This window comes from Haemaphysalis longicornis, unplaced genomic scaffold (genome assembly GCF_048455015.1).
Source record: "Haemaphysalis longicornis isolate Haplotype H1 unplaced genomic scaffold, Haemaphysalis longicornis Haplotype H1 scaffold_3, whole genome shotgun sequence".
Classification (NCBI taxonomy): Eukaryota; Metazoa; Arthropoda; class Arachnida; order Ixodida; family Ixodidae; genus Haemaphysalis; species Haemaphysalis longicornis.
In genome coordinates, this window is record NW_027526335.1 from 178,829,125 (window position 1) to 178,856,283 (window position 27,159).

Consider the following 27,159-nt stretch of genomic DNA (forward strand, 5'->3'; position numbering starts at 1 on the left):
GACTTGAATCGTTTAAAACGCCATTCAGTTTCATATATTACATTTGTGAACAGAAGTTTTTGCCTTCGACACACGCTATCCGTCTATGGCTTCACTCGCTCGACCTCAGACATACTTGTGCACGGACACGATATAGTGAACAAAATAGTCCACATTCACGCGCTCATTTCCTTCGCTAACTCTAATGAGAGCACACGTAACTCGATCTTTAGATTTGAAGTTTTCAATCTTTGCTTTTAGATTGGAATTATAAAATCATTTGTGCGTCGTCGTGAAAGTTGGCTACGAATAGAGTTTTGAATGGACTTGTTAAGCATTATAGTTTATTGTGTATTCATTACTTTGCACAAACTCCTGCAATGTGTCTGTCATACAGCAGTATTTGTCATTAGTAAAAAAATTGTGCTATCAAATTAAATTGTCCGTCATAAGATGCTGCTTGACACACGTCGTATCTTTAACAATGCAAAGGACAAAAAAGTTTTGTTTTGAAGTTCGGCATTCACAATATTCTAGCAGGTTGTTCGGCTGTATTCGAAAGTGTTTCTTCACGGTTGGTAAGAGTTTGGGGCAGCACAAAGCGTTGTGGAAGAGGATTACTGGTTCGATGAGAAGGTTGCAGGCGGAGGTTGCGTTTACCTTTTCCAGCACGGCAGGGTTAATATTCCACGTGCGTCGTGCCACCGGGTAGTTAACCATCATTCCGCCGGTGGGCTCCACCTTAAGGACGGTGCCAACGTTGCCAAATATCTGAGGATAAAAAGCGCACATATAAACTCATTAGCCTTGGAGCAGTGGAGAACGCAGGATTTCTTTTTGGGAGTAGGAGCGGAACCCAGTAAAAAGGAGGGAGAGAGAACGGGGTAAAGAGATTAAAACAAGGTATACGCAGAGAGCTGTCGTGGAAGCTACTTATCTTGGTGTATTACTTTCTAGAGAAGAATTCCGCACACTATTCGTTCATTACCACAATTGGTTTCCGCAACGCAGGCCCGCACGGGTTGCAAATGCCAGTGTCAGGTTGCGCAGATGAACAACGCATTAAAAAAAAACCTGCCAGCAAAAACACTTTTGAATAAAAAACAATTTTAAGGTAACTGGTCAATGCAGCTGTGACACGTGAGAGCGATTTTTAGTTCACGCAGTAAGAATATAGTATTCACGATCCGGATCCTGGAAAGAGTGCAATTCAAGAAATCACTTTATATAGGTGTCAGTTTTATTTGCGGCTTGTGAGCTATGAACACACCGTGAAACTTGCTACTCAAACCTTTCCGCCAACTTTTCTCAAGAAAAGTTTGGTCAGTTCATTGGGAGGTATGTTTTTTAATTTTGAACTGTACAAACATTTATGAATGAACAGCATCCTTGGAAAGCCTGCTGTAGGAAACACAGTTACAACGCACTGATTCAGTACTGTTACGAGGATGGCGCGAAGCAGGTAATTATGTATTTCCGAACAAGATCAAGCACAAAGAGGCCGTGTCAGAGTTGCTAGGCAGAGTTTACCGCGGCGCAATCTGGTCTCCTGTTCTGGCAATAGCACCCACCCCTGCCTTCTCTTCACCGTTTGCAAGAAGCCCTGGGAGCATGTTTGCATAACCACTACACATAGCTGTGAAGCTGCTTAGTGTGCCATGCGCCCATATTGTAGACCAGCCTCGCCTTCCTCGTAGTTCTCTGCGGAACAGTATCGTTGACGATGTCTTAACAGACGAAGTCCGGGAAGTATGAGGGCCGACCCCATGGTGTGCTGTCATTTCAGCGCCGGCAGAAGGATTTCGTTGGCTTGACATTTTCACACATGTATTTATACTCAAACGTGCATGCATCTGGTACAGCCGTCGTACAATATGGATATTTTGCACACAAACAGCTTTTATTTATAATACACACTAACCGGGAGAACACCAAAACAATCTATATTGTTTTTACGTGATTGGTTATCAAAATGTATAGCCCATGGTTTTGCCCATGGTTTATATGCCCACTGGCATTTGAAGTTTATTTGTAACTATACAAGAAAACTACATAGCATTCAGCAACTTTTCAGCAGTTCATTACGAAAATATTTTGACGCCGCGAAAATCTGTGCGTGATTAAGACTTCCTTGCACGCTCCTCCTTTGACAATGCCTCGATATTCTTTTATGAATACCTATCTTGTGGTTGTGCTCATATCATAGCACACGCAACGTCAACCTTTCGGGGGAAGGTCCCTTCTGTTATAATATAGTGATATCTAGCTTCTTGGGCCCTCCCCGACATGACACACCTTGTAGCTACTGTTGATAATTTTTCGCGAGCGCCAGACTCCCGGCCACTCATGAAGGCCCCGGCAAGCTTCATCGTCAAAGTGAAAATGCAGAATGGACAGCTTTCGCGCGGAGAGCAAAGTGGTCTATAAACTTTTGTGGCGATTGCTTGAGGCAGTAGCAAGCACCCAAGAAAATGTGGTGAAATTCAGCAGATGTTTTCTGAACCCTTTAAAGGCTGTAATTGGACATAGGACTATTGTTTCTACAATTAATGAGGTAATAAATGGAGCCAAATGATTTCCTAGACCAGCAGGAAGTGCGTGGACCGCTCAGTGAATTGCTGGTGTGAGATGTCCCGCAAGAATGTCACTAGAGATCAGACACCAACAATTCAGTGCGACAGAAAAAAAATCAGTCTTTTCTTAAAAAAAAAACGGTTAAAACGTGAAGGTTCTTCCCTCAAACCTAAGTGTAAGCAAAGTTCCTAATCCGAACTGCTTAGACCATGTCCAAACGGTGCAATCGATAGACGTCGGCTTCGTAATGCGATGGACCGAGGTTTTATTCCGACCACGGGCACCATCTTTTTCTTGAAGCGTTTGATGGGCCTTTGTGAAAACCCATTGTGTAAGTTGACTTTCCTGCAGGATGTCCTGCTAGGACATCGACGCCGTTAGTGAGGCATAGAAAATTTCTGAGAAAATCCTAAAACTGCTGCGTAAACAGAACAGAAACGTCAGTTGTGTGTGGCACAAAACAGGGTCGAGCTCCGCTGATACAGAGTTGATCACCGCTGGAGGGAGCTTACCAGGGTCATCTCGGCCTCCCAGCCGCCGTAGTCATTCTGGAAAAGCCGGAAGTTCTCCACATCCATGGTAACGGCCACGCGGTCTCCGGCTTTGATTGCGTACAAATCTATGATGTGTACACATTACAAGAAATAGAAGAAGTAAGAAAATACAAGTTTTGGGGCTATTGCTCCAAAAAGACATGATTTCAGCTACGCAACACACCGAGCAACAGATCTAGCTCCCACAAAAGCTGAATATTTAGATGTAGACATGGCAGATTGAGTAAAAAAAAAACATGGTAAAGCCGACATGTGAAAAGGTACGAACTAGCTTTTTATGTTTAAACATCAGTATATCAAGGGGAAATGAGAGAGCCCCGGTAATTTTTACGTGAGGAATAAATTATTCATATATCCCTGCTGAGCGCAACTGTGCGGTTAACGTTGCCATCGCCTGCCATTAGCCCATACAATTTCAATTTGCATGCGCTGAAGACCAGTCAGTCAAACAAAAGCAATTGTATAGTAGTAGTAGAAAAATTGTTAAAGGTTTTTTTTCCAGGGTAGTGAAATATGTTAGTTTGGCGTAACGAACAAAGATGGGAGTGGTTTGGACATTATGTTTGAGAAAGAAGCAATGAGAAAATTCGGGAGTTAATTACTGGCTTCAGTATATTTTTGAGGTCCTTAGTGTTAAAACTGCACGCTTTATTCACAATAGTGCGCGCGCCCGAGGGGTCTCTTCAATTTCGATCCGCTGACTGAACTGGTGCGGGCATGGGATTCTTAGAGGAGCACTCAGGACATTTATTACACCTGCGTTCCCGGCATTTCAGTCGTTGATAACGAGTTAAAGACTGACTGAACTCCGACACAGGGAGGTGCATGCCTCATGCAAAGCAGGCGTCACAAATGTGGAGTTTCTTGCGTGTTGCTTAAAAAAACAGAGCAAAAGACATGAAGGAACCATCTCCAATGGCTGTTTATGTAATGTTCTAGAATTCTTCTGCTTGTGACAGATTTCTGGTGACGAACAGCGCTTCCCCCTTCCACCGGCTATCTCTCACTGCCCTTCTTTCTGTCGACTTCCTCTCACCCGCACTCCCTTCAAGGGAAGAATGAATTGATGCTGTAGCGTGAGAAAACAGATTGAAGTAATTTGAAGAAACTGATCCACAAAATGTGCAACGAAGGGGTTCATCTCATCTCAACGAAGGGGTTCATCTCATCTCATAAAGGGGCGGGGAAAGCCCCGCCCCTTTATATACCCTCCCTCCATACACTCCACTTTACTCCACCTTGGCTTCCAGATCACATTTCCATCCCCTGTCTTTCCTCTACTCCTTCAAAGAGTTCCACCAAGAGCCCCATCAGTCAGTTTGCTTCCCTTGGTTCGAAGGTGATAGTGACGCCTTACCGCGGTAAACAGAGAAAACTGATAACGTAACACCAAAACAATAGGTAGAACCAACTTTATAATTGCTGTCGGTGTGATTTCCATATATCCTGTTGTGTGAAGGATTTGTTATCAACTGAAACGATAGAGGTGAAACGGATGGGGGGGGGGGGTAAAATAGATAAAGAGAGAGAGGGCCCTCTACCAATTTCAAGTACCCTTCAATCCAGTCGGCGGCCTGGCAGAAAGCGTATTATTTTTTAAGTTAATTATTGCGAGTTGGTGATTGTTAGAGACGCCGAGGGAAAAATAATTTTCTCTCGTTAGCAAGCTTCCTCAACTGGGCTTCCTCGCTTCTAGAATGACATGGCCGCAGAAATCCTGCTATGTTGGGTACCGTCACATAGGAAAGCCACGAAGTGTGCTAAAAAAAAACGGAGTTCTTTAGTTTTTCTAGAAGCATTCAGAAGCTTTCTATCTGAATTGTTTCGTGGTACGAGTCGGAGAGCTTCCCATCTAGTGCGCAATCTACGCGCAGCTGGGCCCTAGTCCAAAGTATTTATTTAATTAAACGGCAGATAGATGGGTACAGATTTGTGACTCGCGTTTAATGATTGGTGTATTGTAGGGGGGTTTAACAGAAGAGATATGTTCTTACCCGGGAGATAAACGAACAAAGAAAAATCGCCGAAGGGCAAACGGGCTCACCTTGGCTTGACGCAGCCGTGGAGGCTCTCGACTGACCGCTTCCCATGGTTTATAGACCTAAAAAAACAAGAAACCATGCAACCTTATTCTTTTGCTGCTGAGATAAGCGCAACAATGTATGTACAAAATATATTTGCTGTCTGAAACGTTTGACTACTCTCTAAATATGATTACACTGGAAATGAAATAAAGGAAGCCACAATAACACCGTGATGACCAAGTGAGTAGAATTGCGGCTGCGTAAAGTTGATGATGCAAGGAAATTCAAAAAGTCAAGGAACCAGCCGCGGAGGCTCAGTGGTTAAGGTGTTGGCAAACTGAGCTCAAATTTGAGGGTTCGATCTCGGGCGCAGTGGGTGCTTCTCAGGTAGAGGGGAAAAGCGAAAACACCCGGGGGCTGAGATTTTGGTGCACCTAAAGATCCTGAGGTGGTCAAAATTAATCCAGAGCCCTCCATTCAGGCGCCCCTCATTATGCAGATGTAGCTTCGGCCCGTGAAATCCCACAATCAATCAATCAATCAATCAATCAATCAATCAATCAATCAATCAATCAATCAATCAATCAATCAATCAATCAATCAATCAATTAACAAATGAATAAATCATGAAATCAAACAGTCAATCAATCAATCAATCAATCAATCAGTTATTCAATCAATCAATAAATCAATCAGTAATTCAGTCAACAAATCAATCAATCAATGAAAAAGAAGTGGAGGAATGTAGTACTTGAACAGTGCGCGCAATGACAGCTCTGCGCTGTCGTCGTATTGAAAGGTTTAACGAAAAAGAAATAAGAATGAAATTCGACGAACATCATTCCATAAGCTTGGGTTCCCGAAAGGAAAGCGTAGAATGAACTGGTGGGAAAATATGACGGGCGAAACAAGAAGCAGTTGGACGAAAATATCAGAGAGAGTGCTGGCGATTGCAGTAAACCAGTAAGTAAAAAAAATGTTGAGACCAAATGGTGAGGAGCTCGACGACATGTAACAGGTAGTGTCTGTGGCTGAGTGCAAATTGAACAGCAAAGACAAACATCCCAAGAATTTCAGGGGAACAGGAGTGTGCTGAGCAGTTAGGCGCATGCTTCTTTTCTTCCACCGCACCAAAGCTCTTCAGCAGAAGGTTTGAACTTTATGCCTACCTAATTCTGTGCCTACTCATACTTCGGCTTAAACAAGGGAGATTGAGGAGAAGGTTTTAAAATTACAGTCAGTGTCCTAAGCTCGTAAACATCTGAATCTTCACCTTCTTACTTGCACCTGTAATGTTCTGTGGTTTACGGAATGTTCTTGTAAGTACGACCGGCAGAATATTTACGGATCACCTTCGTGACCACCACGTTTTACACAAGCACATACGACCGGGCAGCCACTGAAGATTTTACGCGTACGGCACAAGCTGAGAAATGACGCCCGATAGCCTACATAATGATCAAAAGGATGTTATCACACTTGGACAGGTAGAGAGAGCAGCAGCGGATAAGCGCCATTCATACCTCCTTTGACCCAGTTCATGAGGAACGATTTTGATTAATCAGTTCTATACTGCGCCGTTGTGGTGATTTCTGTGCTCACTAACTGACGACTCGTAATTATGGCTTAGATGTGTCAGCGTATAAACGGGTCTAACGCGTATTTAGGGATCCGTTCAAAAGCGCAATTTGGCCCTGAATTCAGATTAGCTCCTTTAGGTTCTGTTTGGAGGAAAAACTAGAATTTATTCGTACAAATCGGTGAGCATTAAATAGGTTAGCACTACGAACCACGACTACTATAGTTTTCACCTTCCCCACCCACACTTCTGCCCTCACCCCGTAGCAATTATCCACCGAAAACTCCCAGCGCCACATCCACAACTCCCCCTACACGAATCTACTAATCTCTTAAAACTGCAGACCGACACATACTCTCACAACACCCTTCTCCCCGCCATGTTTGCGACAAAATTTCACCGCTACATGTGAACACCACCCTAAATTAGGCACACTTTTAAATGCAGAGCATTTCTTAGCCTCGCCTGTTCCTGCGTCGGACGGTGTCAACAGTTTCGCGTCCGCAGCAGGTGCGCCTCTCCTTCCCTCCTCTCTCTCAACAGCAGCTGGCGCGCGCATGCATCGTAGTCAGCCCGTTCGCTCTGTCGCGGTCTCGGCCTAACAGGTGCGTGATAGCAGCGCGGTGGGTCGTGGAAGGGCGCGCGCTGCTTGCGCATGCGCGCTCTCCCCCCCGTACTGCTCTCCCCTACTGCGCTGCAAATATAGTGGCTAGCGGTCGCTCGTGTTTCAGTCACTGCGTTGCTCCTTCCTTCCTTGGTTGACGCTCGTTCCCACGTTTACTCGTGTCTGCTACTCCAGCATCACGGAAGAAGCGATGGAAGCAACACTGCCTTCAATCAGTACTGAGGCCCCAATGCTCTGCATTTACTCGTGTTCCCCTCGCGGGAAGGCGCGGGAATTTTTTTCACGTAACAGTTGCATGCTCACATTCGCACACCAACTCCCCCCTCTCAAAATTACACCGCAGCAGTGGGTGGAGCTGCTGGCGTAGTCCAGCGTAATCTAATGTAGGGGAACTATCTCGCCTGCAGGCACCAAGGCAGCCTGGACTGAGGACAGGTGCTTCCAGGAGAGCGCCCGAATATCGCACTTGCTGTTGCATAAAGTTTATTCACTCACTCACTCACTCACTCACTCACTCACTCACTCACTCACTCACTCACTCACTCACTCACTCACTCACTCACTCACTCACTCGCTCGCTCGCTCGCTCGCTCACTCACTCACTCACTCACTCACTCACTCACTCACTCACTCACTCACTCACTCACTCACTCACTCACTCCCCGATGACAGGAAGGATGATGATCGGTATCAAGAGTCAAGAGTCTTTATACACGACGCCTTGCGTAGGATGCATAGCCATCGTGGTAGTTGCTCTACGTTTTCTGTATGTACCGATGGTCGAAGTAATCGTAGCAGTGCCAGTGCTAATTGTACAGGAACCTTTTTCACTGTGACTTACAGTGTTGCCCACATTACCGTTATATAACGGTAAGCAAAATAATACGGCAGTGCCAATGCAGATGGCAGATACCAGGTCAGAACAAAAATACACCATAGCGGTAAAACTCACGCGCAAATGCTACACCTCGGCTATCAGGTGAGCCGTAGTGGAGTGCACCGATTAGTTCATGCCTCCTGGTAATCTTAAACGTGCGCCAAAATCTCGACACACGGGCTGTTTCGTTTTTCGCCCCCCTCGGATAATAGGCCGCCGAGGCCAGAGAAGTAAAGTTGTTCGTGCATAGAACCCACTTCCGTGAGCTCAGCCGCGCAACGCCTTACCCACCGTAGCAGGCATGTCTCAGAGCTCATTGAGAAAACGTGGTTGTGCAGGGGCCGAAAGCAAATTCAGAAAATGTGTATTGTGCCATAAGAAACCGCATAAATGAAACAATCACGTTTAGCAGTAAATGAAGTGATAATATTGTATGTACTGCGTTGAGCAATATGAAAGGGAACACAATAACGCGTGGCAAACAGCCTCGAAACAGACTCGGAGCGATACGCGGATGGCACTGTGAAGAACAAAGAAGGAAAGGAGGGCGCTCTTCCACTAACTGTTGGCACTACCACCCACGCTGGCATTTCTACAAAGCGCAGCTTATGTCATTTCGTCAGTAATATGGTGTCGTCCGACAGCCGATAAGACGCACGGCGGGAATGGGAACAGTTGTTAGAACAGCGTCCCCCTTTACACTTTGTTTTCGACGGCGGCCGCTTCGTATCACTCATAGCTGGGTCTGGGGGTGTTTTCTACGCGTTCCTGTGTTCCCTTTAATATTGCTCATAATAGTACAACTGGGGACACACGAACCTGACAAGCCACCCTACTTAGTTCCACCCCTTCACAGCTACCAATTTGACGTGTTTCATTTATGCCAATATTTCAACATCACGAAAACCATGCCTCAGTCATGGTGCCTATATCAAAGTCAGAGTAGTCGATAATAGCCCTCAAGGATTCACATTGTTCTTTCTGTAGTGCTTTATTTGTGAGATATTGGTCCTGAACAGTTATCCCCGATTGTCTGCGGTACAGTTATCTCGGGATTCAGTGAAGCCGAAGTGGGCGTCGCTAGATTTGAAGTGAAGTGCTGATTGATAATAGAAGACGATCACTCGAACGCACCACAATTAAATGGTGACTGAGCGATGGCAGAAGCGAATTTATGAAAAGCTGACCTACGGCTAGTGCCAGAAGCGGCATAGCGCATTTTTTTGGTATTTACATAAAAATATGCTTGGCTGGGTAATGGTCGTGGGGTGTCTGAAAGCTATTTAGCAAAATCAGCAAGTTTGCTGAGAGCAAAGGTTGGTTCATGAGGATCATCATTAGTAATCGTATGATGCACATTTTTCCAACAATCGTGCTCCCTGAAACATGCCCGTGTGTCCTGAATCTTAGTAAACGAACGTGTTCAGCTTGGTGGTGGTTCACACAGACTAAGCGAACAGCGCTCATACCCGCCGCATGGCTCAGTGGCTAAGGCGTTGCGCTGCTGAGCATGAGGTCGCGGGTACGATTCCCGACCGTGGGGCGGCCGATTTTCTGATGGAGGCGAAAAGCAAAAACGCCCGTTTGTACGAGACTTCGGCGCACGTTAAAGATCCCCAGGTGGTCAAAATTAATCCAAAGCCCTCCACTACGTCGCGCCTCATCGCCTGTGTTGCGTCGGCGCGTTAAACCCTACAATCAATCAATCAATCAATCAATCAATCAATCAATCAATCAATCAATCAATCAATCAATCAATCAATCAATCAATCAATCAATCAATCAATCAATCAATCAATCAATCAATCAATCAATCAATCAATCAATCAATCAATCAATCAACAGCGCTCATAGCCGCACAAAGACAATGAAGAGGTTGATGATGAATGAAGGTGAAGGTTTTTTGTGCGCAATTCCAGCTGGGGCAACGAGCGCCAAATAAAAGCAGGTAACGCAAAAAGTACGAAAACTTGTGAGCTAGAAAGCCACAAAATCAAATAAAGGCAACAGTGATAGCTGGTGTATAGTGCCAGTATTGATTACGCATGGTAGGAAATGAGTTTTAATAACTCAAAATCTCGCACATACTTAAAAACTCGTCTTGCAGAAACACTGGCCTCATCCCCCCAAAACAAGGGTGGGTGTAATGCAATGTGTTGTCTGTAAAGTTGGTGAAAATGTTTGTGTCGTGTTGTGTTGTGTCGAGTGCCTTGCATGTGATTAGGATGTGGACTACGGATAGGGCCTCCCGACACTTTATACACACTAGTCTTGAAGATCCAGATAGCAGGTGTGAGTGTGTCACATGTGTGTGGCCTGTCCGCGTCGGTGGTGGATGGTCCCAAGTGTGGTTTTATTAAGTGTAACTTGTCTGTCTGGTACTGTAGTCTTCTCGCCATGTCTTGCGAAGGTGTTGTTTGATGTGTCACTTGATGTCAGTGTAGGGTACTGTTGTTGTCAACTGTGTGTCGCAGTGCAGCACCGGCAGCCATTTCATCCGCAGCCTCATTACCGACGATTCCAGAGTGGCCTGGAATCCAGAATTTGGTTATTGCTAGGTGTAAGGTATATGCAGACATAACGCCATTAAAAGCAAGATTAGATAGTTTCTAGATCGCTTTCTAGATGGCAAAGCACGTACAAAACTAAGGGAGTCCGTGTACGCAATAGACTTTAGTATTTGGTATTGGAAAATACTGTTTGGACATTCATCGTTTCAGAGACAGAAAAGTTCTTTCTGTGTGCAGCACAAGAAACTGCGGTCAGTTTTTGACGCATCGCTGTAAAATTCTACACACCGGTACTTCTCCTACAGAAACCAGAAATGCTGCATAATTGCAATTCTTGGAGCCCTATTTTTATCAAGTTGCGTAAAAGACAGATCGCACGACACAGTGCGGAGATTCCAAAGAGACATAACATAATGATGGGTGTTTAATGAATATCTAAACAAAATATCGAGCTCAGAAGCTTCCTCTTTCACCCCAAGTGAGAAAGGCAGAGAAATGCATGGACGATTTAAAAGAGCTGTTGCGTGAATGTATCGTCAAGAGTGGAATTCAGACTATGGTTAGTACAGCCACGCTTTTTGAGTCATACAGCAAGTCCATGTGTACGCTCTGGTGATGCAGGGACCATTTATTGCACTCGACGTAGAGGCTCTGGACAGGGATAGTGCGAAAAGCGCCACACGCAAGGGGAATTCCCAGATGCAGCACTAGATCGAGCATTTTTAGTGCGGTTTTTCTTGCACAACTATAGTCCGGATAGTTCCATACATCCACACTTCCATAGTTCAGTAGAGACCCCACCAGACTGGTAAAAATACGAAACAGCAGTTGCTTGTCCGTTCCAAAGGACTGGTGTGACAGGATTTTAGGAATGTTGATTGTTTTTAGGCATTTATGTTTGAGTTGTTTAATGCGGGGAATGAATATAAGTTTTTCATCCAATACTACACGTAAAAACGTGTGTTCCTATCAGACAGGAATCGAGACGGCATTAACGTTCCAAATGCATCTCACGCTCCCTGAAGAAGACAACATAAGTACTTTTTTCTGTATTGAGCTTAAAACCATTTTTGGCTGCCCTGCTGGCTATTTTTTGACACCAAGCTGGGTTTCACGTTCACAGATTGACAGATTACATGATTTAAAAGATATGTGGATGTCGTTTAATTACATTGAATGAGAAATTCTAGGTGGCAATGCCTTCCCATGAGTTCTAAAATGAACTGATTGTAAGGTTTAACGCGCCTACGCAACGCAGGCGATGAGGCGCGCCGTAGCGGAGGGCTCCGGATTAATTTTGACCACGTGGGGATCTTTAACGTTGCCGGAAATCTCGTACACACGGGAGTTTTAGCTTTTCTCTTCCATCAGAAAAGCGGCCGCCGTGGCCGGGAATCGAGCCCGCGACCTCGTGCTCAGCAGCGGAACGCCTTAGCCACTGGGCCACTGCGGCGGGTATGAGTTGTTCATTTTAACTATGAAGAGAGTGCAGCTTAGAACTCCATATTGCGGCACACCATTTTCTTCCACGTGAACCCTTGACAATGCACTACCGACGATTACGCGCACTGTTTCAGACGTGTAACCAGCAAGGGCGTTTAACATATGGCCAGAAACACCAAATGAATTCAGGACACAGATGGTTGTGCAACACCAAGCGATGTCATAGGCCTTCTCAAGGTAAAAAAACGCCGTTGCAGAAAACTGTTTATGGATAAAAACATTTCTTACGTATGGCCGAAGGGCGACTAGTCGGTCGTGCGTGGATCGCCCGCCCTTAATACAGCCTGCAGATTCCGCGACGACCATTGCAGTCTAAGAAGTACACAGGTCTCCAGTTTGTCATCTTCTCGAGAACTTAGACAGGCAACTTGTCAGGGCAATTGCTCCATAGCTGGTGGGTGAAGAAGGGTCCTTCCGCTTCTTTAGGAAAGCAATCACTATAGCCTCCCTCCAAGACCTGGGAAGGTGCCCCGAAAGCCACATTTTGTTGTATAGCTGCAGAAGTGTTTGAAGAGTGTCTGAGTGTAGGTGTAGTATTATGGGCTATGGGCTGTTGTCTGCGCCTCGAGCTGAAGGCTTCCCAGTGTTGAGAGCTATCTTTTGCTCATGAAATGACAAGGGTCAGTTGTACGAGGTGGTGTTACCCTGCAAAGGCTTCTTTTCACTGGATGTTTTGTATTTCATAAAAGTATTTGTGGGGTGTGCAGAACTGGACACGTCTTAAAAGTGTTGTGCAAGTGTGTTAGCCTGATCTTCGAGTCTGTCCCCTGTTGTGCTAAGCAGGGGCAGGCTTTGGGTCCAAACTTCTCGAGTGTCTGTGTATGAGTTAAGGAATGATAGGAAGGTACACCAAATCTTTAGTTATGCCTCACAGCGCATATGCTTACCAAGTGCATTCGCACATTTAAAAGATACAAGGTTATTGGACGTGCGGTACTGACGAAGGATACCCCATGCTTTATACTGGCCTGTCGCGTCCGTCTACAGACCTCATGCCACCAGGGCCTCCTTGGGTTGCACTGGAGTCCCGGGGAACGGACTTATCGAAGGCGCCGAGGATGAGCGCCGTGAGGAGTTTGGCGGCTTCGTTTACGTGTAGGTATGTGAGGAATGTGGTCTGTAGTTCAGATGTTTTCGTATATGAACTCCAGTTCGCTCTGACCTAATTGAACCTTCTATGTAAAGGCGAACTGTTCAGGCCTCTACCTATATATGTCAATATCGTTGGAAAGTGGTCACTCCCATGCGGGTCTGTGCCCACGTCCCACTCAAGTGATGGAAAGAACTGCAGAGCCAATGGCCAAGTGAAGGTATGTATATGTGTTGTGTCCTAAATTATATTATGTGGGCTGTTTTTTTGTTAAAAAGGCACGCTCCCGATGATGTTAGGAACTTTTCAATGAGTTGACCTCGACATCTGTGTGAGAAGAGCTCCAGAATGGGTTACGAGCATAGAGGTCTCCTACTAATAGAAATGATTCCCGTAACTGGTCGAGCAGAACCTCAAAATCTGAGCTCGGAAGCCCGTAATCAGGAAGAATGTAGAGGGAGTACTGTCAAATTCGTTACTACGGATCCCGCATTGAAAAATTTCTCAAATTTGGGAATATTTCAAAAATCCCCGAGAGATTGCCGGTATTTTCAACGTAAAAATATTTCAGTATGAGGAATTTCAATATAGCGCATATTCAGAATAACGGCCATAATTTATTTCTCCCATTATTATCGAGCAAAACCAGTATTACGAATCCGGCTCAAGGTAACAGCGTCGCAACTGTCGCGCGAAGCAAAAACCGTGGTTTTTCTGTGCATTCCCTGAGTGCAGTAGCTATCATCATCACCATGTCACGTGCCACCACCTAGTGCCACCACAAAACTGCAGTTTAATGTGAAGTAGCCTAGCAGGCCCTTCCGTGTTTGCCTCTTTTCTCTTTCGTTTTGTTGGGGGGCGGTGGCCGGTCGGTCATTCTTCGCGCTAATCAAGTGTGCGGGAGGTGTTTCTTCGCTGCAGTTTATTTTGCTGCCAAGGTAGTGCGAGATGCGGCTAGCTACAAAACAAAGAAGCGAGTGCATTCATTGTCTTTAGCGATCATGACGATGCGAAGGAATGCGACTGTGGTTCACCGAACACAGAAGATGAGATCGTGTTGAACGTTGATGTTTTAGTGCACATGAACAGTATCCGCACTTTCATTGCTCTGTGCAATGACGTACCCGATGAGGTATTGCACAGGGTGGCATATGTAGAGGCATTCATAATCGGTAGTGCGTTCTGCACGCGCAAGAAGAAAATAACTGATTTTTTCAAATAAAGTATCTTCGCAGTGAGCGCAACATTTTAGTTTCAGAGTTTGCCTGTCTGTACACGCGTCTACTACTAACGTACGTCGTTTTCATTCCAAGGTTTGAGCGCTGTCTTCTCACCGGCGGTATTTTATTACAACGATATTTCGAAAGAACGAACGATTTTCGGTGGTCCAGCGTTATTCGTTATTACGAGATTTGACTGTATACCGTTGCTAACCTGTTAAATATATAACTGTGCGAATTGCGACAGTTGCAAGGACAGTGTTCAGCTTGATGAGATCACACGCTAAGGACTTCCGGGCGATGATCGCCACACCGCCACAAGAGTGTGTGCATTCCTATCCTTTCGGAATACCATAGTACTATTCCAAAAAGTCGTCGTGCGTTTGTAATTTAGACGTGTTTCTCGTAGGAACATGGCACTTGGCTCAGTTGAGGGCCGTATGTCGTACACATCATAAAAATTTTGTAAAAGGGCTTTAAGAATCTAGTGCGTTATGTTTTATCTTCCCGTTACTTAGTGTGAGAGCTATTGGAGTGCGTATGTTATGTGTATTGATTTGATTGATTGTAGGGTTTAACGCGTTGACGCAACGCAGGCAATGAGGCGCACCGTAGTGGAGGGCTCCGGATTAATTTGATCACCTGGGAATCGTTAACGTGCGCAGAAATCTAGAACACACGCGCGTTTTTGCTTTTCGCCTCTTTCAGAAAAGCTGCCGCCGCGGCTTGTAATCCAACCCTCGTCCTCGTGCTCAGCAGCAGAACGCCTTAGCAACTGAGACACCGCAGCGGGCGTATGTTATGTGTAGTATTCGGGGCAGCGATTCTATGATTTGGGGGATTTTCTGGGGGCTTTGGTGTGGGGACCTGTTCTTTGCGCTGCGCCACCGGTTGGAATGGTCCAACGTCCATTTAGTCATGCGACACCCTTAGAGAGAAAGTCTTATTGGGCTCTTTGGACCGTACACCCGTGCGTGTGCTCGTTGCTGCAACTGCCACCGCCCAGGGTGTCAAGGCTGCCACGTGTGGCACGGGTGGTGCAGCGTGGTTGGGAGCTTTGGCGGGCTCCCTCGTGTACATGTCCTCCGCGCCCCCAAGTGTACTGGGAACCGGCGGAGCGGAAACAGCAGGAGCAGCCTTGATCCCGATAGTGACGGTTACCACCACAACCGCTGCTGATGCGGCAGGCGGCGAGGTGACGGGTTGGGCCGCCGGAGACTAACCAGCGTGCGGCGGGGCTGGACCAAGTCCGACTCGGGGTACTAAGGCCCTGCCATACCAGACTCCACTCCGTTCCCCGGCGGGCTGCGTCGGCGTAGCTCCCCCGGGGACCTCTTTTGCACCTCTGGGGAGATGTTCTCTGTGACGACTCAGTTGATTATCTGTTTTTCTTGTTTGAACTTCTCGCAAGTCCTGGAATATGCTGCGTTAGGTTCTTGGCGGTTTGCACAAGTGAGGCCTTGTGATTCGCAATTTTTGTTTGAGTGGTCTTGTGCTGCACATTTCGCGCACTTCAGCCTGCTGCGGCAAGAGTTTCTGCCGTGACGTAGCGGCGCGAGTTCGGTATGTAGGGTCGGACCGGAAATTTAATGAAGCCTGCATTGACTGACTGAGGGAGTGTTCAGCGGTCAAACGTCAAGATTAGGTGTTTCGTGTGTATCTCTGTGTCGTTTTGACGTATGTTGATCCGCTTCACTACCGTCAGGCCCTGATTACGAAGGCATTAAGAGTGCGGTGGGCCGTGATCTTGATGTCAACATCGGCCATACGCGTTTGCATGAGGAGGTTAGTGGATTGATGTTTGTTGGCGACCTCAATCAGGACTTCTCCGTTTTCAATTTCTTAGCCCTGTACGACTTGTAGATAAGGCTTTCGAGAAACTTAAATATTAGAAACCAAGACTGGCCAGTCAAGGGCTGTGACTTATCACGTGATTCCATAGTCGTAAAGCGCGAGAAACGATTGCGCTTTGGGGAGAGATTAAAGGGAAGGAATGAAAACAAATTTCGGTGCCGCCCTCTTTCAGGGACCGATCCTGTTTGCGGGGGGTTTTAGAAAGAAAGCAGAGGACGGGGCCTCTTTTCAAACCTCGCCCTGATAGCCTGAGAGGTCCCGGAGCTCCCTGCCTGGTAAACAGACAGGGCCGGAGGTTGACCAATGCTCCGAAGGCCACCGTGAGAGGGTTGTACCCTTCACCTTAAAACTCATTATCACGGTTGGTTACCGCGTCAATATGTGGGCTCGAGGTCCGCAGTGGGGCCGATACCTTCACCTTATTGCACAAAGTTGCCCCCCTGGCGAGGGGCAATGAAGAGGGCAGGCGGGGCACTGCGCCGACTTAAACGGTGTTGCTATTGCGAAAGTGTACATACACGGTTTACACGCTTTTGCACGGAATCTGACTGGAATACGACGAACCTTTGCTACACACTTTAATGAATCTACTGGGGACAGCCTGCAGTACTGTGTATTTTCTGGGATCGCGTTGTTTTACAAATGGCGAGCTCACCAACACTCATTTAATGCAGTGAATGTTAAAACATTAGGGTCTATTCCGGAATGTTTTCTCCTCCTCACTATTATTATGAATCTCACTACCACCACCACCATCATCATCACCATCACACCACCACAATCATCTTCCATTTGCGCCTTTTTTATCCGCATGTACACAGCCTCTTACATCATTTTCTCTTTTCCAAACTTAGTGCAAAGGCGGTTGCTTCTTGTAAATAAATTTGCTGAAGTGAATAAATTTTCTCGTGTTTTCACTACACCATGCGATCTGTTAGAAGAGCACCCATTTTAATGCGACAGCATTAGCTACCAATGTTACTCGAAGATCTGGCCTCAATGGCACACAAGTTATGGCCGGCGTATGGTACACAAAATGGCCAAAGCAAAACACAAAAAGGGCCAAGTGGGACCTAACGTCACTGGGCCAACTCCCTGTCGCATTTTTTCCCATCTTGCCACTCACTTTGCGTTGGCGTATTTTATCGCGAGACCGCAGCCCAACCCGTTGAAGTCGCGTCTGCCAGTGTACCAACCAAGGTCACAAAGCGGAGGAGTTTCGGGCGAGCAAGAAGGAAGAGCATTGTTAAGGTCGACTGAAAGCGTCCTTGATGCATGCGCCGAAGAATTCGGTGACATAAGTTTAGGTACGGAGTGCAGTGTCCACATTTCAGAGTTCTGAGTGCTGATCTTAAAGCTGATGCGTCTATCGTTCGCAAGTTTAATGAACCGCTTCAATAAAGATTGGTGCAACGATGAACGGAAATGTAGCCATGACGTGCTACTAGCCACTAAACTGGCTTGACAAAACGGTTTTACGCCCATATTTTCTCTGCCTTGCGTGCTTATATACTCCGTTCTAGGAAAGAAAATGCTCATATCCACAGTCAGCCCCTCTTTGTCGACTGCCAAAGTCCACGCTCAGAAACTGTTGCGACATGATAAAGGCGATACTGGTGATACGCCGCGCAAACATGACGAGGTTAGGCGACTTTGGCCTGAACCCGACTATGTATCTCTCTCGTCACTGTCGTCCTTTGTGTATTTTGAACGTTCTTCGCTGGGCATTGGCACATACAACAGCCGCCGCAGCAGAGCAAGGTCACTGATACGACCGGATCCTAAGTATTTGCGCACTGCGTAGAGGGGCCGTGAAAAAATTCACGGCCATTCCGCCCTGCGAATGCGGATTACCAGCGAACCTGTAAAGTCGCTGCAACTTAGTAACGACGACCACAATGTATTTGTTGCCACTGTGATATGCACAGCTCGGTATGCGCGCCATTGCACACACATTCTTGGATAATGTGCAATCGATGTCCGTTTGTTCCTGAGTAGTCGGTTGGGCAGGATTGGTTCGGTATAGCTGGCCTACAGTCTTCAACATAAAACGTGCCAATTCCTCCAATTTACGTTCTTAAAAAAACAGAGGGATAAAGTCATCGCAACTAACCCCCTGCATGAAGACAGTTCGAAAGTACAAAAGCACTTGTTTAAGGCCAACTGCGCTCAACATTTTCTCCGTCCAAGCATGATCCATATATGTTGTTTATACCATAAGTCGCCATGGCTTAGTGCTAAGCCCGACACTCACAGATCCCACTAAATGCAAGCGTTCAATGTAGACGACGTTTGCACCTGATGAAGAGTCGCCAAAATAAGTTCTCGCGCGCCAGTGACGAAGAAACGGCAGCCAGGCCTTTAGGCTTGTCTGGTGGCCAGCCGCGTTTTCCGGACGCTCGAAGGCTTCGCCGGGAGTTTCTGTGCTACGTTGCCATGGTGCACCGCTGTCGGTGTATTCATGCATTTTCCTCCATGATTTCCAAAACAACGGAGGGTTTGGGTTTTTAAATGACATATGGTAAATATTCATGGCTCTTTGATGGAAGCAGCACAGCTTCATTCAATGACTGCAAACTTAGGAAGAGGAGAATTGTTTCTCCAGTACAGTTTAGTCCGAAAATCTGCCTGACGTCTGCGGGATTATGATACTCCACAAAAACACGCGGATCAAGATATCGGTACGCAGAGTCCTTGCAAACAAACATTCGCACCGCTACGGTGTTCTTGGATATTTATATTGCAATATAAACATTCTAACACTGCAGACGAAGCATGATAAATTTCATGTCACGACAAGCAGAAACATTTAACCGAAGTCAGCTAAAGATGACAGACCAGGTTCTGCGAGTGCACATAACGACAGCGTTGGCAAAGGAACTGCGAACGAGCAAACAAAACAGCTCTAAGACAATTTAAACAATTTCTTTGACGAAATATTTCGCTAGATATTCTGCACTGTAGCGCTCAATATTTGTATTTGTTTCTGTTGTATCTTGGTTTGTAAGGGCTCCAACTTTTCAAAACTTTTCAACGTAATTGAAATTCTTCCACGCGTAGGCTTTAACGTCTTAGCATCTTTGGTTCCAACTAAATGAACAAAAGTCGGCCTTGGTATTGGTAAAAAATATGTCTTCACAAAAATCGGTCGTCGCCCGATGCGATATTTCATAACCCCAACAAAAAAGCGTCTATTGGGTACAAACAAATGTATACGAACATATCGAACTACAGCTACGCCGTAAAATTGTTGGTGACGACGCGCTCCAAACTACGTTGGACTGGTCAAACCAGTACAATCTAGTTGAGGGACGATAATATTACATTTTCACACTGCGAAACAGGAATACGGCCGTGGCCTGATGCCAGAAAACCAACGCCCCCCTTTGAGCACAGGCTGCAAAGGCGGTGCGGCGCTTGATGCTAAGCATAAATATCAAACGGCTTGTCAGGGCATTATTAGGCGGGAACTTTAAATGGCATACTGAGGGAAAATAGCAGCGTCCAGCGTCTGTAACAGAAAAAAAGAACTGGCCACGCATCTGCTCGTCGGCGAAGGGCGTTAGTCTGCGGCTGCCTCTGCCACGTAAATAACTTTTTTTGTCCCCCAACCAGCTGTCACGCTCTACCTCCTCGCTCGCTTCTCATACGATAAACACGGTGGAGGTTTGTTGAAGTCTATTAAAATTATTCGCGTACCACTGCTCGTGCGCCATCTACTTGAGCCTTTCGTTACTTTTCGACTTCTTGGAATGCCGCAACACCTATGCTCGGGCGCGAGCGGATTGTGTATTTTTGGACCAAAACATTGTTTTTAACGTTTATTTTTGTTGTTATCGCAAAAGTCAAGTAGCAATCAATTTTAGATTGAATTAATTGCAAATGCCTCTTATGTCTTTACGTTCTGTCTCAAATATTTGTAAGGTTTTCTTTTGCTGACCAATGCTGACAAGTAAGAAGTGTGTTTCCGAATTCAGTGCTTTGGAAATGTTTAGCCTATATAAACTCTTCTTTTCAATAGACTTTTACCTTTCTGCCTGGCCCCCGCCGTGGCGGATCGGTGGCTAAGGAGTTTTGCTGCTGAGCCCAATGACGCGCGTTCGATTCCCGGCAGCAGCGGCCGCTTTTATGATGGAGGCGAAAATCAAAAACGCCTGTGTGTTCGACATTTCGGCGCACGTTAAAGATCAACAGGTGGTCATAATTTATCCGGAGTCCTCCAGCACGGTGTGATTCACAACCTGTGCAGTTTCGGTGCGCTAAATCCCATAATTAATCAAATATTTTTTTGCTGGGTAGCTCAATCGAGGCACAGAGAGACAGACCAACATTTTCCGATTTAGGTGGCCCAAGGAATATTATCGATTTTTAAACCTTTAAACGGCCCCTTCAGAGGCATTCTATTGCACCAGTGGTTCAATATATCCCGAGGCGCCCACGTTTGCCCCCCTCCACCCCCCCACCCCAATTCGTAGTACCCCGCGGATTACGAAGGGGGAAGGGGGGAAGAAGCAGGAGCTAAACTCGCTATGGTCGTCAACATTGCCACTACACTGCGCAATGAATGAGCAGCGGCGCAACGCATAGAAAGTCTTTCTTGGTCTACTTTATAGTGCCCGAAACGGGACTATAGTGCGCGCTTTCCCACTCCTATTTCTTCCTGTTCTCCCGCCCTTTTATTCCCTGACCCCATTCCCCCAGTGCCGGGTAGCAAACCGGGCTCTACACCTGGTTAACCTCCCGGCCTTTCCTTTCGTTCTTCTTCTTCTTCTTCTTCGCTTAAACCCAGAAATTTTGTTCTGTCTGTATGTCTGTTGGTGGTGATGATGATGATGGTTGGGTTTTTATGGCGCAAGGCCGACTAAGGGCAAAGAGCGCCAGAGAAAAGGTTATATAATGAAGTGAAGTGGTTACCACAAAAGGTAGGTAAAAAAAAACGTGTCAACCGAACATAGTAAAATAAGTTAAAGAGAATGGTGATGGCTGGTGTATAGGACCAGATTTGAGTATGCGTGATAGCAAATGAGGTTTAAAAACTTAACGTCTGACAAATACTCAAACACGCGTTTCACGGAAACAATGATATCGTCACCTAGAAACAGCGATGGATGTAGTGCGATATGTTGTCTGAAGAGTTCTCTGAAGTGTTTGCGTCGTGTTGTGTGAAGTGCCTTGCATGTGATTAGTATGTGCACTACGGATAGGGCCTCTCCGCACCTCCTGCACTGGGGTCTAGAAGATCCCGTCAGCAGATACGAGTGCGTTGCATGGGTGTGCCCTATCCGCAGCCTACCCAAGGCGACTTCCGTGTGCCTGTTGTGTGAGTCAACTGTGTCCCGTCCCAAGTGTGGCTTTATTACATGTAGTTTGATTGATTGATTGATTGATTGTAGGGTTTAACGCGCCGACGCAACGCAGGCGATGACGCGCGCTGTAGTGGAGGGCTCCGGATTAATTTTGACCACCTGGGGATCTTTATCGTGCGCCGAAATCTCGTACACACGGGCGTTTTTGCTTTTCGCCTCCATCAGAAAAGCCGCCGCGGCCGGGAATCGAACCCGCGACCTCGTGCTCAGCAGCGCAATACATGTAGTTTGTTGTCTGTCTGTTCGTCCCAGTGTGTTTTCCATGTTCTGCGCAGGTGTTGTCTTATGTGTGGCTTGAGGTCTGTGTGGGGTATCGTTGTAATGTCTACAGTGTTCCTGAGTGCAGCAGCAGTGGCCCTCTCGTCTGCCAACTCGTTCCCAGCGATCCTTGCGTGTCCTGGGACCCAGCACAGGACCAGCTCATGCTTTTGTGCATACACGGACATGATAGTGTTGAATACAAGATTAACTATGTGGTTTTTGGGGGGCTTGTGCGATGACAGTGCGCGAACAACACTCAAAGAATCTGTATAGATGACGGAATTGGGAATTTGATTTTCAAGAATGTGTCGTACAATCAGCAAAATTCCATACGCCTCTGCTGAAAAAATTGTGTGCACGCTCATGGTTCTGGCTGCATTAAAATTTGGACCATGAGCAGCGCACGACACCATAGTGGAGGTTCTAGAAGCGTCACTATAAAATTCTACACATGTGTATTTAAACTGCAAATACAGAAAGTGCTGCAGTATTGCAGCTCGTGGTACCCGATTTTTGTCAAGTCTCATAAAAGAAAGGTCGCACCACACAGGGCGAACTTGCCAAGGCGGTAAATTGTTTAAAAAGGATGACTTGTACACATCTAAAAACGAAGCGCTGAGATCCGAGGCTCGCTCTCTCACTCGAAGTGAAAAGGGCAGAGGAACGGACGGGCGATTAACAAAGAGCAGAGATGTTGATTTATCGTTAAGGACGGGATAAAAAGGATGATTATTCAGCGATGAAATTTTAAAAGCATAAAGCAAGTCCATGTACGTTCGTTGGTTCTCAAGGATCCACTTATTACACTCGACATAAAGACTCTCGGCAGGGCTAGTGCGAAAAGCACCCGACGCAAGACTAAGGCCAAAATGTAGCACTGGGGCAAGAATTCGCAAGGCTGTCTTAGTCGCCGACCCATACACCACACTGCCATAGTCCAAACGAGACCCAACCAAAGCAGTATACAAGCGAAGCAGGAGTTCTTTGTCGGAACCATAGGATTGGTGAGAGAGAAGCTTAAGTATAGTCATTGTTTTGAGACATTTATTTTTAAGTTCCTTGATGTGGGGAATGAATGTGAGTTTGTGGTCAACACAACACCTAAGAACTTGTGCTCCTTGTTCAAAGGAAGCGACACGCCATTAAGATGAATATCTTGGTCCGGATAGACCCCACGCTTCCTGGAGAACACAATGCAGGAACGTTTTGCAGGATTCAATTTAAAACCATTCTTGTCTGCCCAGCCGGCAAGTGTCTTGATACCAAGCGGGACTTGACGTTCGCAGATTGACATATTACGTGATTTATAGGATATCCGGACGTCATCTACATAAATAGAATAGGAGATTGTAGGTGGCAATGCCTTCCTAAGGGAGTTCATCTTAACTATGAAGAGAGTGCAGCTTAACACACCACCTTGTGGCACGCCATTTTCTTGCACGTGAAGCCTTGAGACTGCACCACCGACTCTCACTCGAAACGTTCTTTCTGAAAAGTAACTGACAAGAGTGTTTAACATGTTACCCGAGACACCGAATGACTTGAGGTCACTGAGGATCCCGTACCGCCAAGCGGCGCCGTAGGCCTTCTCGAGGTCGAAAAACACAGTTACACAATACTGTTTATGAACGAAGGCATCCTTTATATACGATTCAAGAGCTACGAGTTGATCGTTCGTGGATCGCCCCGCCCTGAAGCCTGCCTGGCAGCTCTCGAGTAAACCGTTGTATTCAAGGAAGTACACGAGCCTGCGATTTATCATCATCTCGAGAAGCTTGCACAGGCAGCTCGTCAGGGCTATTGGACGGTAGCTTGAGGGGGACAACGGGTTCTTTCCCTCCTTCAAGAAAGCCACAACTATGGCCTCCCTCCAAGAGTGTGGAATGTGCCCCGAAAGCCATATTTTATTATATAGATGTAGAAGTGTTACAAGTGTGTCTGCGTGTAGTTGTATCATTGTATATGTGATGTTGTCTGGGCCTGGAGCTGAGGGTTTACACGTGCTAAGAGCAGCCCTCAGCTCATAGAGTGAAAACTCTGAGTTATAAGAAGATGTTGACCTATTGTTATCTAGTATAGGCTTCTTTTCGGCCGTTTGTTTGTGTTCCATGAAAGTGTTTGTGTAGTGTGCTGAACTGGACACGTGTTGGAAGTGTTGTGCGAGTGTGTCAGCCTGGTCTTAGAGTGTGTCCCCGGTTGTGCTAACCAGAGGCAGGCTGTGTGTTTCTTGTCCTTTGAGTTTGCGTATTCTCGTCCATACTTTCCATGTGTATGTGTAGGAGTTTATTGATGTTATGAAGGAACGCCAACTCTCCCGTTTTGCCTCACGGCGCACACGTTTTCCTAACGCCTTGGCCCGTTTGAACAAAATGAGGTTACCCGACGTGGGGTACCGACGAAGGACACCCCACGCCTTGTTCTGGTCCTCTCGCGCCCGCCTACAGTCCTCATTCCACCACGGCCTCGGCTGGTTGCGCGGGGCACCAGAGGCGTGGGGAATGGACTTTTCGGCGGCGTCGAGTATGTGCGCCGTGAGCATTTGGGTAGCTTCGTCAACGTGTAGGTGTCCTATGGATGCCTCTGTTTGGATGCCTCTGTAAATGTATTCCAGTTAGCTCTTGCTTCAATAAACCTTTTATGGGAAGATGGACTGCTCGGGCCTGTATCTATATAAGTTAATGAAGTGGGGAAATGGTCACTACCATATGGGTCCGTGCCCACACCCCACTCAAGACATGGAAAAAGAATTGCAGAACCAATAGCCAGGTCAAGATGTGAGTATGTGTTGTGACCTATATTATGGTATGTAGGCTGTTTATTGTTGAAAAGGCATGCTCCAGAAGATGTAAGGAATTTCTCTATCAGGCGGCCTCGGGCATCCGTTCGAGAAGCGCCCCAAAGAGTTGTGAGCATTAAGGACGCCTGTTAGGATGTACGGTTCGGGCAGCTGGTCGACCAGCGCCTCGAAGTCAGAGCTCGTAACTGCAACATCAGGAGGAATGTATATGGAGCATACCGTTATCAACCTATTAAATATTATTGTGCGGATGGCTACAGCCTCAAGGATGGTGTTCAAGGTGATAGGGTGGCATGCTAGGGATTTACGGGTGATTATGGCCACACCGCCAGAAGAGTGTGTGCAGCCATCCCTGTCTTTCCTTTAAGAAATTTAAGAAATTTGTGTGTTTGGAATTCAGATGTGTCTCCTGGACACACATTAAACTTGGTTGATTGGCATGCAGAATCTCATACACGTCGTCAAGCGTATTCAGAAGGCCCCCGCAGTTCCATTGAACAATATTTTCTCTTCCCATTATTATGTGTTCAGAGCTACTGGAGTGTGACTATTTATGTAGGGTCTTTCGGGGCTTGGATTCTTGGAAGGGGTTTTCTTACCTTCTCTACTGACCTGGACGTCGCAGCCCGTCCCTTTCATTGCGATGAAAGCCGGAAGGGCTCGACGTCCTTGTCATCTGAAGGCAAGGGGGTGCCCAGCGGACTGGGCCCCCTTGACGTGGTACCCTTTCGGGTGTTCTTTGCCTGCGCTGCCAGTGCCGAAGGCGTGGGGAGCACCACAGATGGCACAGGCAGTGAGGCGGGGGAGGGGGTCGCTGCGACTGCCTCCGTCTCCATCTCCGTGCCCTTGCGTGTGCTTTGGGCCGGTGGAGAGGAAGTGTATGTCTGTTGGTCTGTCAGTCTGTCTGTGACTCGATTTAGCCATTCCGGACAAGTAAAACAGGGCCTGCGGAATAGTCTTATATAGTTACAGCTAAATCTACCCGCCTAAGTCCGGTGTAATGTTCATACTTGTCAACATTGTTGAAGAAGAACAAGGCGTCGCAAGAGCGGCGTCGCAAGAGAAACAACACGAAATATGAGCTGGAAAGCGAAGGGAGGCATGTACTTGGCAAAAGTCAATAAAGACTATCGTCTTTTCTCGACATTTGCAACGAAAGGAGCAGATACGCGGCCAATTTTTGCGCAAGCAGTCACTGAAATTATAATATTTTTACTTATTATTTTCCTTAGCTGCAGTGGAGTGGTAAGTTGTTGGCCCGTTTCGCACAAGAAACGCTATCACTTAGTTGTAAGTGATCGCTATCACTTAGCTATAACCGCTATCACTTAGGAAACTGCCTTTTTCAAGGCAAACACTCAATTTATCATACTTACGCACGTCATTTTTAGATACTGGTGGTGAATGACACTTTTTACAACACAAAAACACATCTTAATTGCAGAAACTAACGATGTCGGGCGTACATACATCCGCCGGTACGGTTGCACATGTAACCATACATGATGGCTTTAGGCACAACATCGGTAAGGCTGACGGTGTACGACTTCGTGCACACACCGCCAGTTTTAAAATATACTGCGCTGGAAGCAGCGGCATACGGCTAATTCGATCCTGTGTGGAGAGTTGCAGGATTAAAAAACGGGGAGAGCAAGTTAAGGTGAGGAAGGTTAAAAAAAATGAAAGCAAGCGGTCGGTACAAAACTAACACTGTGTTGCAATGGGGGCGATATGACGTTTGACATGTAGTTTTACATTATTCTTCACTTTGGGAGCATCACAAGTGGCTTTTCTTGGTCTATTTAGAAGTGAAAATGTCGTATTTCTGTATGTCCGTCATTGAGCCACCCCGACAAAAGAGAAATAATTCTTGAACGAGACATTTATATAGGCAGAACATTTTCAATCTAATAAATCTAGAAAGGTGACCTGTAGTTCTGCTCATTTTTAAGCAAAAATAAAATATTAGGATTGCTATTTTAGGAAGAACGTTAATACATAACTGATGTTTGCGATGTTCTTTCAGTTAAATGTAGACGTATGATCAAATTTTGCCAGGATAAGCCAGGCTATGTCAGGATACACGTTGAGTGAGGTAACGTTCAGCTGGTTATTGTTAGCTTTCCTGGTTGTCTAGGATTAGCTTTATTATCATGCTTACTGCTGCTTTAATAACACACACATGGTATATGCATTGTGTGACACATCTACATTTATCAAGCGCCTCCGGCGCACCGTCACCAATCGCCGCAGAGCTAAGCTGGTTCCACAGGCGCACGCCGGTCTTGCTACGACGCACGAGCCATCGGTTGCCCACTCGGCCACCCCTCGCATGATCATCAAGTG

General features: G+C 46.4%; 1 protein-coding gene across 1 annotated transcript in view; it reads right to left on the bottom strand.

Annotated features, from left to right (window-relative positions):
- Positions 1–27,159, bottom strand: part of LOC144175834 (E3 ubiquitin-protein ligase MIB2-like) — a 70,133-nt gene that overhangs the window by 38,243 nt on the left and 4,731 nt on the right. Inside the window, exons 2-4 of the mRNA XM_077704847.1 lie at positions 5,152–5,208; positions 3,066–3,172; positions 640–750 (exon numbers count right to left, since the gene is read on the bottom strand). Of these exons, the coding sequence (XP_077560973.1) occupies positions 640–750; positions 3,066–3,172; positions 5,152–5,197 (264 nt within the window). The 5' untranslated portion in view covers positions 5,198–5,208. The remainder of the gene's footprint in view (positions 1–639; positions 751–3,065; positions 3,173–5,151; positions 5,209–27,159) is intronic.